The 14667-nt window shown below is 33.7% G+C and overlaps 1 protein-coding gene across 1 annotated transcript; it reads right to left on the bottom strand.

Annotated features, from left to right (window-relative positions):
- Positions 1 to 9209: 9209 nt before the first annotated feature.
- Positions 9210 to 10016, bottom strand: LOC115874858. Its single transcript, XM_030890156.1, has one exon. It carries the CDS (start codon positions 10014 to 10016, stop codon positions 9210 to 9212), a length of 807 nt encoding a protein of 268 aa, XP_030746016.1.
- Positions 10017 to 14667: the final 4651 nt, after the last annotated feature.

Genomic DNA, 14667 nt, shown 5'->3' on the forward strand with positions numbered 1-14667 from the left:
GTCCAGATTAGCCCTGGCAGCAAAAGGAGACGTTAACTGAAATCTTTACTCTACTTTTTACGCAATCAGATATCAAGACAATGTCATCAGCAAATCGCAGGTGGTACAAGTTTTCGCCATTTTATATTTATACCCAATTCATTCCATTCTATCTGTTTGCACACATTTTAACATTGAGTTTCACAAAAATCAAGAAAAGGTGCGGGAAGAGTGAAAATACCCCACCCCCACATACATTTTAGTATAAATATTTTTCAACTCAACCGACAATTTTTTTTTTTCGTAAAATGGTCCATCTAGTTTTTGCGAAGGTAGCAATGTTAGTTATTTTAAAATTTCTTTTATTTATATTTATCCTCGTGAAAGGGGCAATTGTATTCTCAATATAACCTTATTTGTTATTATCTATATTTGGAGTATTTTGTTAATTACAAAAATATACAAACAATGTAATAAAATATTTTTTACCTAATTGGGAGTATATATAAGATAAATGTTTTTTATGGCAAAATTTATTTAACCCTAATGATCCTGTTAAACCTAAGTAACACTGCAATATAATTATAAGTCTCCATATCAATCACTTAAGATCACAGCTAATTTAATTCGAAATATGTACTCCTAAAAGGCTCAATGCTAATTATCTTTCATCACAACAAAATTCCTTTTTGTTTATAAACATTTATCCCCAATTATAGGCAAACAACCGTGCCTAGAGATCACCTCGAATAAAAACGTTGTTACTCTATATACTTTCTTATTTCACTTGCAATCCTTACTCTCGAAACAATCTCTTTGCAGTTGATGTGATCATCATCGATATTATAAGTATTGGATAGCGTACATTAATAGCACACTTACATATAAAATGAAGCGCTGAAGTGTGACAGATTAGCAAGTCCATGGAAGGAAAACTTTGAGTAACTAACACGAAATTAACTTCCTCAGAAGATCGGCAAGAAAATCAAAATTGGAAAAATGCGAAATTAAAAAAAAGGAGAATAACAAAGAAAGAGTTAACCATCGTAGAAGAAATCCAAAAGAAACAATTAATCTGGTATGGGCACGTAAACAGAATGGGAGAAGAAGAAGAAGAAGAAGGGTTTTATATAAACCGCATCTGCTGTTGGGCCATTTAGCGGCATTGATCAAATTAAAGTTAAATTAAACTATATTAATGAACCCAAACCCGATGCCCTAATAAATTGGAACAAAGAATGTAGGTTATTAGCATCAAGAACGGAAGCCAGATCGCCATTCAGACCAAATGATTGTCTTAAGTTATGGAAGGAGGGACACTCTATTGGTGGTACACTGTTAATTGGTTGCCACAATGAGAGCAGTTAGGCGGGGAGTCGACTTTTAAAAGGAAATAATGGGTGAACTAGCAGTGACCCAACCTGAGCCGATTCCAAATGACTTCCTCACTTCCGGACAGTGACCGAGCTACAGAAACTTGAAAGAATTGAGGTTTACATTCATATACCTTATTTGAATCTCCGGTCACTTCCCACTCTGCCTGGATACCACATTTTATTGTGGACATATGTAGAAATTTAAGTTCAGAGATAGAAAATGCGAGTGGTATAAAATCTCCATCATTTGCCGCAGTCTTAGCAATCTTATCAGCATCTTTATTACCTCTTATACCCACATGGCTAGGAATCCATACTAGATCCACGGTTGAACCTTTAGATATTGAAGAGTGATGCAAATCGAGCGATTTAACGACTAGAGGATGTTTTGGTGATAATTCGTTTAGACATTGTAATGCATTTAGTGAATCTGAACATATCACCCATTTGGAAGGAGGTAGGTTGGAGATTATTCTTAGTGACTCCTTAATAGCAAAAAGTTCGGCAGAAAGAATGCTGGTGGTAGGAAGTAAGCGATATTTATACATATTGTTATGTAATACGGCGCATCCTGCTGCCTGGGAATGGAGAATGGGAGAAGAAAGGCTACCAAAAAATATCATGAAATGGACCCCAACTGGAAAACGAAAACATGGAAGACCCCGAGAGTCATGTGATGAAAGTCATTACGTAATTTACAAGCCGATGACTGAATAAACAGAAGGCAATGGCGGCAAGAAACCAGAACGCTGGATCACGCTGTAGAACCGGACTTATAAATACAGGGTGAGTCTTGAACAGGGTGAGTTAGAAACACATCTATGAAGTTTTTTTCGCCCAATATCCCCAAAGTTGTTTACAGTAACATTAGAAGAAATCTTCCATCAACTGGACTGGACCAACAAAGGATTAAAAATATCTGGAGAATATCTTAGCCATCTAAGATTCGCTGATGACATAGTCCTAACAGCCAATAGTCCTGAAGAACAACAAGCACAAATTAATGAACTAAATACAACCAGCAATAAAGTGGGTCTCAAAATGAATTTAGCAAAAACTAAAGTAATGTACAACAAACTAGTGGAAAGAAAAGAAATCCTAGTAAATACTACAACACTGGAAATAGTAGAAGAAAATATATATTTGGGGCGACTAATACACAGCTTGGGATCTCTATTACCAGAAATCAAGGTAGCATGGAGTACTTATAGATGAAACTCAATCATATTCAAATCTAGAATGCTACTCTATCTAAGGGAGAAAACATTCAACCAATGTGTACTACGAGTTATGACCTATGCATGCGAAACATGGATACTTAAAACGGACATCATAAAGAAAATGCAGGTCGCACAACGCTCAATGGAACAAAATATGCTAGAAATAACTAAGAAAGATCGTAAAAGAATAGAGTGAATACGACAAAAGAGCCAGCTTATAGATGTCATCCACAAAATCAAATTCCTCAAATGGCAATGGGCAAGACAGAACTGGCAAGAAGAAATGGCAACAGATGGACCACAAAAATTACAGCATACAGAGAAAATAAGAGACCTAGAAGAAGACCAAACCTGAGATGAGACCATGATACTAGGAAATTAGCAGGGATAACTTGGGCCCGAATAGCCAACAATAGACACCAATAGGTCCAACTCAGGATCCAACTACTAAGAGAATATCTAAATAAAGTTTAGATACTGCTAATAGTTTATCTGTGAGGGAGGCTACACCATAATTGGAAACGGTTGAATAAGCTGAAAATGATGATGATGATGATGATGATGTTACAGGGTATACTGGATGCGTGTTGCTTTTATATACATTAGTTCATTATTTATTAAGTTATTTATTACAGAAGCTGCGCCGCACTATCGCTGGACCCTGTATGCCAATAAAATACTTTCCAAGTACATGAGTCGTAAGAGTACCTTTTAGGAGAAACGTCACTGTCAGGGATCATCTTGTTAGCAGACTTTTTAATTTGAACATAATTTTGTACCGTATGCAAAAATAATGTGGTGACTGTTGGAAATCGTCATTGCATCGGCTGGAAGGAAATTGACATAAAAAATTATTATTTTGTATAAAACATCAAAGTTATGTAGATTAGATTCTTTGATGTGGTTAATGGCCTGTTGCACTGTGATCTTTTCAGATTGTGGTTCTCTTGTGATTCTTAGATTACATTCTCCAGTGCTATCCTTTGCAAAAAGTCTAACAACTTGGAGACTGGACCTTCCAAATAGCTCTTTGTCAATGGCCTATAATTGGCGATCAAACCAAATAACATACAAACTGTCGTGTTGTCTGTCGTTTCTTCTTCGGATTGACAAAACTTCGTCCATCAGTCCCTTCTACTTTAGATGCCTATTCCGTTTACAGTTTAAGTTTGACTGTCTTTCTGTCTTCGCTTAGGTCTGCCATAAATTTTGGCGGATGTTCTACTATGAACTTTTTCGCCTGTCTCTTCACTGGTAAATTTTTTTGAAACCCTCTATCTCAAGAGTTGGTCCATCTACTGGTCAATCTATATCATATTACTTCTATAGAGAGACCATAAGCTATTCGCAACGATTACGCAGCTCCGCGCTGCTGCTGGTTCGCTTTTTTTTCGGCATTGACCTATAGCCGTTTAAGGCTTTAAGAACCGTCTGGTGCGACGACGTGGTCTGGCTAGGGAGAGACGCGGCGTCCCTGGCACCGAACCGGCGACCGACGACGTGCGCCTCCAAAGGGAGGACGAGAAGAATTGGGTCGAAGGCGACGAATAAAAATTTAAGAGGAGTGCACCGAGGCGAAGGTTTCGCTTATTTTTTGCTTTTATTGCAGTTTGATTCATTGTTGCATTTGTCGAATTAATTCAACTTATTAGTATGCATTTATGACCCTCAGAGACAAAGTCGCTATAGTCGAGTATACCGGGTGCGTCTCAAAAGTGGCTCACCCCTATAACTTTGTTATTTTTTCAGAAACAAAAAAACGAGATTTGGTATGTTAGTTTGTGACATAAATTAGGATTGACTGAGGTGTTCAATTGTTTTTGGTCACTTCCTGTTTCACCGGAAGCACCCTTGGTATTTCTTTATTTTATTTGATAGAAAATGTCATTCTGAATAAAATGACATATCACATGTCAACTTTTGACATTCTCGCTTTAATAAAAAATCGTGTTTTAAATTTCAATCTAGAGTGCCATGGCTATGTTAAAAACACTAATTCTTGATCGAGAAGCCTTGGAAAAATAGGTTTGATCGTCTAATATTTTTAGTGTCTTGTCCCGGCCAGTTAAAAGATGACCAAATTGTATTTTGAATCATATCTCAATTTTTTCAAATTGAACGAGGGTGGATCATTAGCATATTTGGAAAAAGCATTTATTTACAAATAATTTCATACCACACATTGGTACTTATTTTGAGTCAAATTTTTATTATGAACCGCATGTTATAGTTGCAAATAAACCATTTGCGACAATGTCAATAGTTGACATATGATATGTCATTCTATTCAGAGTGTTATTTTCTATCGAATAAACTAAAAAAAATATCCAGGGTGCTATTTAAAAATCAAAAGTTTTAGTCATTTCCGGTAAAACAGAGGAAGTGGCCGAAAACAACTGAATACGTCAATCAATCCTAATTTTTGTCATATACTAACATACTGTTGCGGACCCGTGTGGACTCGACCTAACCCAACTAATATGTCCCGCCCCCATATGACCTTAATATCACATTAAAGAATATACACCGTAATGATTCATTCGAACGTTCGAGAACAATCGAGTTCCACTGGAATGGAGGAGTACATACGAGAACATTCTAAACCTTCTCTATGCACCTAATGATCTATGGATTATTCGAGAACTATTTAGCTGTGGTATATAAGCCGACGCCTGGGGCTCGAAGCGGACAGAAACAAATAGACAAGTACAATTGCCGCGCTAAATCCAAAATAAATTCTTTCTAGATAAATAGTTATAAATAGTTTGTAAATAGTTCTTTAAGTCTTTTATCGTTATTGTTTAATTGTTACTTAGTGTAGAATATTAATTGTGTTTAAATAGATTTTGACTTTCTATCCACACGGAACCGACGAAAAACGTACACCAATACCAAATCTCGTTTTTTAACTGCAAAAATAAAAAAGGTATAGGGGTGAGCCACTTTTGAGACGCACCCGGTATAAAATGCAGTATGTCCCCCAATCGGACCCCCCCTTGTTCTAAAACGGCATATCCCGTCTATGCTTTTCAAAATTTTCATACTGTTTCAGAGAAAAATAAAAAATTGATTGATTTTTTCCTATTTCCAAAAATCATCCTGTTCCCATGTTATCATTTTTTCATTCTTTGAGATATGAGATATGATTATTATTACTTTTGATTAAGGTTATATTTTATTGTTGTTTTACTTATAATGTTTTTTTATAATGAAGTTGGTCAAAGAATGATTAGAGAAGCTGAACAAATTAGGCAAAGAAAATAAAGTCCTTCTTCTCTGGATGCCAGCTCACTAAGAGATAGAATGCACAGCTCTGCAAAACAAAATTTTTGTTTGGACTACTGTTACAATTAAGAATACTAGTAAGATAATGGTCCACAGAATTTAACATACTCTATAGCCTTTTTTAAAGGCCTAACCTAAACTAAGTTAGAGAACTAAAATCTAGTAGTCATCTTGCTTCATAATTTTAAATAATACAACAAAATGGGACAGCAGATAATTGGTCTTTATTTCTATTTACAGTTTGTGACTGTGACATGTGACGATATAACTAAATCTAAAATTTAACACTTCCCTACTCAATTTGTTTTCACAAACCATACAAATTTTATATAATACTCTAATCAATAAAGCAAATAACAATGTTACATTTTTTTATACATAGTTGCATTTGAACTATGATTTTTAGAAATACCGATCCAAATCTAGCTAGTCATGACTAAAAAAATTAAATGTTTCATTGCACTTTCTTTAAATAACTTATTTTTGTAATCGTACACACTACTTATGCATGTGCATGTTCCCATATCGAGTTAATGCAAACCAATTCAGTGAGCAATAAAATGCTTTAAAAATTCAGATCAAGAGCAACATTGTATCGTTTAATGTACTTCTCTGTTTATATCTCGTGATATATTAAAATCAATTCATTGGTGCTTTATATTTCCAAATAAAACTTCTTATATACGAACCGTAATTACAGATAATGTGTGTATGAAGCCCACTCTGTTTCGATTTGTTGTTTTGTGTTGAATTTGTAACAGTAAAATCGAGCAATCTTGCGTTGGCGAAAAAAAAATAATACGAAAAAAAAACAAGGATTATTTTGCTTTCAGAATTCGACCATCGGTAATTTTCTCACTGTGGGTCGCTAATAGTTTCAACGAAAATAATTTGATTTTTTCTGTTGGTAATTAACACTAACAAAGAAATTTCGCGGTTGAAATACAGGCTTACTCTGTACGTTTGTAGGTGTACGGTGACTTTTATTACGTATGGCAATGAAGGAAACAATAAAATTGTGTTTTAATGGCATAATTAAATTAAAGGTTATAAAAGACCACCCTCCACTTTTGTTGTTTTTTTGGTTTATTTTTTTGTAAAACGATACAATATCTTTTTTCTTAATGCATCTGCTGGCGAAGGTTGAGGATTCAATCAAAATATGAGAAAATGCTACTTGTTATATAACTATTGACACTGTTGCCATACATCGTAAATATTTGTTGATTATCCTGTCATTGATTATCGTCTTATTCAACCATTTCCTATTATGGGGTAGTCTCACTTACATATTTAGATACTCTCTTTGTAGTTGGACCCATTGGTTGCCTATTGTTGGCTATGCGGGCCCAAGTTATCCCTGCTAATTTCCTAGTGTCATGGTCCCATCTCAGGTTTGGTCTTCTTCTAGGTCTTTGTTTCCCCGTGGGTACCATACTGTAATTTTTGTGGTCCATCTGTTGTCCGTCCTTCTTGCCTGATACCCTGCCCATTGCCACTTGAGGTATTTGATTTTGTAGACCGCATCTATTACTTGAGTCTCTTTGTTATTCCCAAGTTATTTCGTTCCATTGAGCGTTTTGCCATCTGCAGTTTCCCTATAATGTCCGTTTTAAGCGTCCAGGTTTCGCATGGATAGGTCATGACTGGTAGTAAACACTGGTTAAATGTTTTCTCCTTTATAAATTAGCATTTTAGATTTAAATATGATTGAGTTTCTTCCAAATACTCCAGGTTAACTTAATTATTCTGTTGATGTTCTTAAGATACAGCAAGTTTAAGTCTGATTGGTGACGTCACACATAGCAACACAATAAAAGCAGGATGGCTGAAAGAAGTTCCTGCTTTGGTTGCTATAATCATGCCTTATCTTGCTTCAAACCCCACACCAGCCACTCTTGTCGTTTTTAATAATTTATACTAATATAATAAACATTTTTAAATTAAAGTATCACAACACTATTTATTTAATCTAAAAACTCGTAATAAAGCACTAAAGTGTCAAATCGAATGACAATGTCAGGAAATAAATAAATAAATGTGGCAAGTTGACATTTTTTAGATCAGAGCTACCACCTGAATCCCCAGCGCGAAATTTAAATTCCAGTTAGTCAGCCCGGTGTCGAATAAGTCTATGGTTGGCAACAATGAATTTAAAAATCGCGCCCTCGATTACGTAACTAAAAGTTTAATTGATATCAAATATAACTATTTTACAATTAGATTTCTTTTTGACGAGCAATTCTCCTATTTCCCTCTTTTTTCTCACAATGCTTTTCGACAATCACATTACATATAACAGTTGAAAATAAAAATGTCATTATCTCTGTTGTCGGTCATCCCAAACAGTTGAGATTCTGTACTAAGCCATTTATTGACCACACCTATGACCACAGATAACAAAAAAACAAGCAATAAAATCGCACAAGAAGGAGAAACAAAATGCAATCGTAAATTTATTGATCGGTGATTCAGATATTCACCCATTCCCGGCTAAAATATCGGTCTACGATGTGTGTGACGTCACGCCAATCCTACGCCTTTACCAAGCAATGTCCATATACGAGCAGGGCACCCACCGGACAGGTGTTGTTGCTATGACATTAAATAAAATTTGATTTAATAGGTATTCAGAGTATTCTATAAGGCTACAAAGGCACAAAAGGTCAGCTGGTGCATTGGTAGTTTTCACGTTATCAACATCACCAGGAAAAATGGCTTTGAAACTATGCTAGTAATGCAATTTTCTCTTACAGAATATAGATAGGCAGACTAATACAGGCTCGAAAAACGAATATATTTAGTTCTAGTTGGCTGATTTTGAAGATTATTTTTTAAGCAATGGTGTAGCTTTGCTTTTGGTCCCCATCAACACACCTATGAAACAGTGGTTATTGTTTTTGAAATGTCACTGTCATTGGAGAAAGCATATTATAATTGTTTCTTGGCAGTTATTGATCTGTAGTTATTTGTCTGTTATACTATATTCTGGATAGAGTCAAATATTATATACACCGTATACAGGGTGTCCAAGGCTGAGCGTACATTAGATGTTTCTAGAGAAATATACTATCTAGATCGTAGATTTTTTTGCACATTATTGTTTCATAACGAGATCAGTCGATTAAAAATATATCACTTGACACTTAAGCTTCATTTAGAACCTCGTAGTTAGTGGAATAAATTAGTGGTTTCAATTATACTTTATATATTTTAGTTTACGATCATTCACAATGTCTAAAAAACCCAATTAAAATTAATAGAATATCCTAGCAACAGCTTGCGGAAATCAGTTGTATCCATAGAGAAAGCCTAATATTTAGCTTATATATCATACATATATCCTGTTTTATAGCGTTTTACGCCTTCTGGTTCCCATCAGTCTCCATTGCCTTCGATCTTCCCAATCTCCTGGAAGTAAATTTCTTTCGGACATGACTCGGTTAATGCCATCAATCCAGGTAACTTTAGGTCTTCCTTTCTTTCTTCTTTTCGCTGGTGTCCATTTTAGAATTTGTTTTGGTAGACGTTCGTCAGTCATTCTGTCTACATGTCCATACCATATTAGTTGGCGTTGTTCGATTTCATCGAGGATAGTTTTCTTTACGCCCATAATCTCTCTAATTCTCTCGTTGGTTATTCGTTCTATTATTGACTTTCCGGCAGATCTTCGCCAAAAATCCATTTCAAGAGCCAGTAGTTTACGCTCTAAAGTTTTATTTATTTGCCACGTTTCACATCCATACAATACAACACTTTTAAATATTGCATTGTATAAAAGGTGTTTTCTTTCTACAGAGATGTTTGTTGACCATAATAGTGAGTTTACGCATTCTATAACTCTTTCCCCTTTAATTATTCGCTCCAATATTTCTTCTTCAGTTCGTCCACTTTGGGTAATCTTTGTTCCGAGGTAGGTATAATCTGAACAATATTGTACTATGCAGCTATCGTCCACTTCCAAATCTGTTCCCTCTCCACGGATACACATATATTTAGTTTTACTGCAGTTAACAGTTAATCCCCACTCTGCGTATTCTTTAAAAAGTTTCCTCGCCATGAATTCAAGGTTTTCCCTATCTTGGGTCACTGCTACTTGGTCATCTGCAAAATGAAGAGTATATAAGTAGGTGTCATTTTTTAATTCTATTCCCATTCCTCTGCAGGATCTTCTCCATTTCTTTAAGGCTTCATTGAGGTAGATTTTGAAGAGAGTTGGCGATAGACAACATCCCTGACGAAGACCTTTGGTCACATAAAAGGTTTCTGATATATTACTGCCGATATTTATTCTGGAAAATGCTTGGTGGTATAGCTGTTTGCTGGCTTTGATCGCTGTATTGTTAATTGGAGAGTTCTCCAGCACTCTTCACAGTTTTAGGATTGGCACTGTATCGTATGCTTTTGAGAGGTCAATAAAAAGCAGATGAGCCCCTCTATTCCTTGCCACCTGCTTTTGATTTCTAATCACATTTTTCTCTTGACAGATGATAATCAAACGCCAAAATGACATTCCTCGCAAATTTTGAAGTATAATTAGTGGAAAAGTTGAAAGTTTAGTTAACTTTTTCCAATAACTGAAAATTCTTACTACTAATTTTGACGTTCTGAATGCTTACAGTCAAAGTAAAGGAACAAACCTCTACGCTAATTGAAACCACTAATTTATTCAACTAACTGGAAGCTTTAATGTTAAAGGAAGCTAGATAAAATCAAGAGAAAAATATACACTTTAAAACTAAATCTTAAATAACTTAAAAACGTAGGTGTAAGGATTAATTTTAGGAACGTGTATAATAAAAAAGTAACGAATTAAAAAACCTTGCACTAGTGAAATAAAAAAAGTGGGGTTCCATTTGAAAAAAATTAATTATGATAATTTTTTAATCGTTAATTCCATGCCAAATTCCGGCCAATATTATAAGACATTCGAACCATCAATTTAATTTTTGAAATTGATAACCACATATTTTCTCTTTATGTGACAGTGACTGTCGTAATCACATTGACGTGTAGGTCTTTGGTGTAGGTTATACAAATTTTTTTGACAGGCAGTCTTTTTTCTCCAAAAATTTAAATTTTTTTCTTCTCAAAACAGTTAATGTTAGGTGAGTGTTTAATATCAAAATTCATAAAATTTTACAGAGAACTTAAGTATGTAATAAAAAATAGGGGTACCCATTTAAAAGAAGAAAGTTGCTGTCAACAAGGGCCACCATATTGAAAATATTTTTAATCGTGGCGATACCTACTGGTTATTGTAATTTAGAGCGCATAATAATAAGAATTATCAACGTCTTTATTATAAATAATATAATAATTATTATAGACAATATTTCACACTTCACACGTATTATCCGGATAAGTTTCTCCAATATAAAAGGTAGGATTATTGCAGAATAATAAATAATTACTTAACAACTTGACATCTGTTCATTGTATATAACGGATTAGTCACAATAAATCTGAATACGAAAAGACTCCATAATTTATTTCAATCCCATATAAAAATGGCAGCGGTTAGGATGGATTATGAAGATCGAAGAAAAAATTAAATAAAAAGTTACAGAAATATCTAGCTGAGTAGGACAATCCTTAAAAGAAGACGGGATTTTTTATGGATTTAACATCAAAAAGTTCACCCAATTTGGAAGAATCAGCTAGCTTCAATAATATGATAAAACAATACTAAATACTTATATGGATTTGAAATGAAAGTTGATTTTGTACCATTGATTTTTTAAAATGAATTTTAATTTTTTTTTTTTTTTATTGTTGTAGATAATTATAGTTCATTCATTGTTGTAGATAGTTATTAGACTATATATAATTCTGTGACCCTTTTAGAAATCATGCCAAATGATGGTCTTTTTTTCGCGGTAATTAAAAACATGAAAATTTTGGAATTTTTTAAAAAAAAAAATTTTGGATTTTTTTAATTGTTTTTTTTTTTTTTTTTTTTTTTATTTAGTTTCTCTTAATTTTGTTACAATTTACAAGTAAATTAAAAATCCAAATATAAAAAAAAAAAAAAAAAAAAAAAAAAAAATTACGAAAAAAATCATTTTTTTTTAGCATATCTGGGCTTTAACATGATTCTCACCTTAAGCCCTGTAAATATTTTCAACTTATTTAAGACACCCTGCTTTATATATCTTATACCTAGAGATACATAAAGATTAAATAATAAAACACAAAGTAAATCAAAAATAATTTTTCGTGGCGTTATTATATTATAAATTGGCTCGCCGGAGGTCATTCGTATAGCCGCCTCATACACTCAAATTAAGTTGGTAGTCAGTTTTTTTAGTTTCATAAGTAAAGGAATTTTCCAATTTTGGTCCGCTGTTATTTCCCCTATCCGCTACCTGGGGTCCCGTCCGATGGGAGTTTGGAGTTCTCCTACACGGATTTTCTCAACAACGGACTACGGAAACACGGAATTATCTCAAAAAACTGCGACTTTTGACTATTTTTGATGTTATTACAAATTTTTTGCAAACTATTATTCCTAATCTTAAATTGAAAACCGCGTTTCGTTTGGTACTGTAATTTTAGGGGCATTACGATTTTGTTTAAAATTTTTAATCTCCCTCCCATACCCCCTTACCAACCCCCAACCCCACCAAAAAACTAATGGCCAGATTTTCTCGGGTGCCTACAGTATTTTTGTGCCAAATTTGGTTAAATTTGGTTTAGCGGTTTTTAAGTTATCGTGTTTAGACGCGACATGGGACAGACGACACCATGAAAATTTTATTTTGTTATTAGTGTCATTTATTTAATAAACTCACTAACTCATTTTCATAATAACTCATTTTGAGCTGAAATTATATTTGTTTTTTGCCGCGATCTTAATAGTCCATACCATTACCTGTTGCGTATGAAATCGGCTTTAAAAATATTAAATAAACAGTTATTTTTAAAGAGTGTTCTGAATTAACCTATATAAACTCAAAAATTATATAAAAACTAGATAATAATTATTAAATATTTAAAATGTGACGTAAAGTCTGCACAACGTACTCAGGTTTGAAGATTTCAACAGTTTTTTTCAACAGAAATTTATTTAAAAGCGTTTCTTTCTGTCTTAATCCTGTCAGTTCTAACCATTATTAGCCTCCAAGGTCTCCTTGTTATGGGAATATATAATTCCGAGTACCGTATTGTGACACTTTTTTCTTGTCAAATAAAATCCTGTGTAAAAATTTGGTAATTGCGAGTATGTTCCTAGTTATATGATTTTATAGTTTCATCTGCTTTCTGTCACTGTGTATATTAATGTTTATTTTCTATAAGATTGTATCCTTCACGTTACTCATTTTTATATTATTTTCAACCTCATTTTCTAATTTTATGGTTGTTGAGGTTCCTTCCCTCACTATACTCTCTTTGTAGTTGGGCCCATTACTGTTGTCTATTGTTTGCTACGCGGGCCCAAGTTTTATCCTTCTAATTTTCTTAATATCATGGTTCCCATCTCAGGTCGGTCTTCCTCTAAAGTCTTCTCTTACTTCCTCGTGGGTATCATGCTGTAATTGTTGTGATCCATCTGTTGTCTTGTTCTTCTAGACAGGTGTCCTTGCCATTGCCATTTGAGGGATTTGATTCTGTGGATAACATCTATTACCTGGGCTTTCTTTCTTATCCACTATCTACTCTATTATTTTACGGTCTCTCTTGGTTTTATTCCAGCATTATTTCGTTCAGTTTTGGTTTGGTTTGGTTCCTTATGATGTCCGTTTAAGTGTCTAGGATTCGCATGCATAGGTCATGACTGGTAGCATACATTGATCGAATGTTTTCTTCTTTAGATAGAGTGGCATTCTACTTTTGAATACGATTGAGAAAGATTATTAAACACAATCAAAATATTTGACGAAAATTAAAGTAATGTACAAAAAACTAATGGACAGAAAAGACATTCTAATAAAAAAAAAATGTTATAGAATTCATCTAAGCTGTTCGTAGGACAAGCTCATTATAAGAGACAATATTTCTCATTAATAATAAAATTCACATGACTGTTGCTCTCCCGATTTGGAAAGATCAAATTAAGAATTCGGTGAGACACTAAAACAATGGCAATGGTATGACTCTTACTATATATGGAGGAGTCTGATGAAATTGAAAGTTCGACTATGAACCATCTAACTGTTAAAAGAACACAATATTTGTTTACCAATTGTTATACCTTCGATAAGAAAATCTAATATTTTCTTAGGTCGCATTATCGCTATTTTCTAATATTAGTAAAAACACCTGTGTCTAACATACGATAAACGATAAACATGGCGTCAATTTTTTTGTTATGTCTGCTGGTAACGCCTGCTCACGCTCCATTTTTTTATTACTATTTACCAGGGGCGTACTAATTATGTACGAAGAATGGTACAGTTCAGGAATTATTTTGAAAAAAATTTACGTATCAGGACACTATAATAGTTTGTTGATTAAATAGAAATTTGACTCTTAATATATTCTAAATTGAATTTATATATTTTTTTAGTATTTTTTTATATCTCAAATATTTAACAAATCTTATTTTTTTTATTTACTGAGGTTTTAAAAATCTTATTCATAATATACAGTAAGATAAAAGAAGCCAAAATTCACTAGATGTTTTATCCTTCAGTTGCTTTGTAGGTATGTGTTTGTGATGGATAACTTTAATATTTACTGACAAACTTATGTGGTCGTGTTTTTTATCTACAGAAGTTGAATAGATCCCTCAATTTTTACTAACAAGCTCAACATCCTTTAAGAATGGTATTAAGTCTTTGATTACAGTACAAGGTGTCCGTAAT

The sequence above is a fragment of the Sitophilus oryzae genome, unplaced genomic scaffold, assembly GCF_002938485.1.
Source record: "Sitophilus oryzae breed Bouriz unplaced genomic scaffold, Soryzae_2.0 scaffold_1303_pilon_pilon, whole genome shotgun sequence".
NCBI lineage: Eukaryota > Metazoa > Arthropoda > Insecta > Coleoptera > Curculionidae > Sitophilus > Sitophilus oryzae.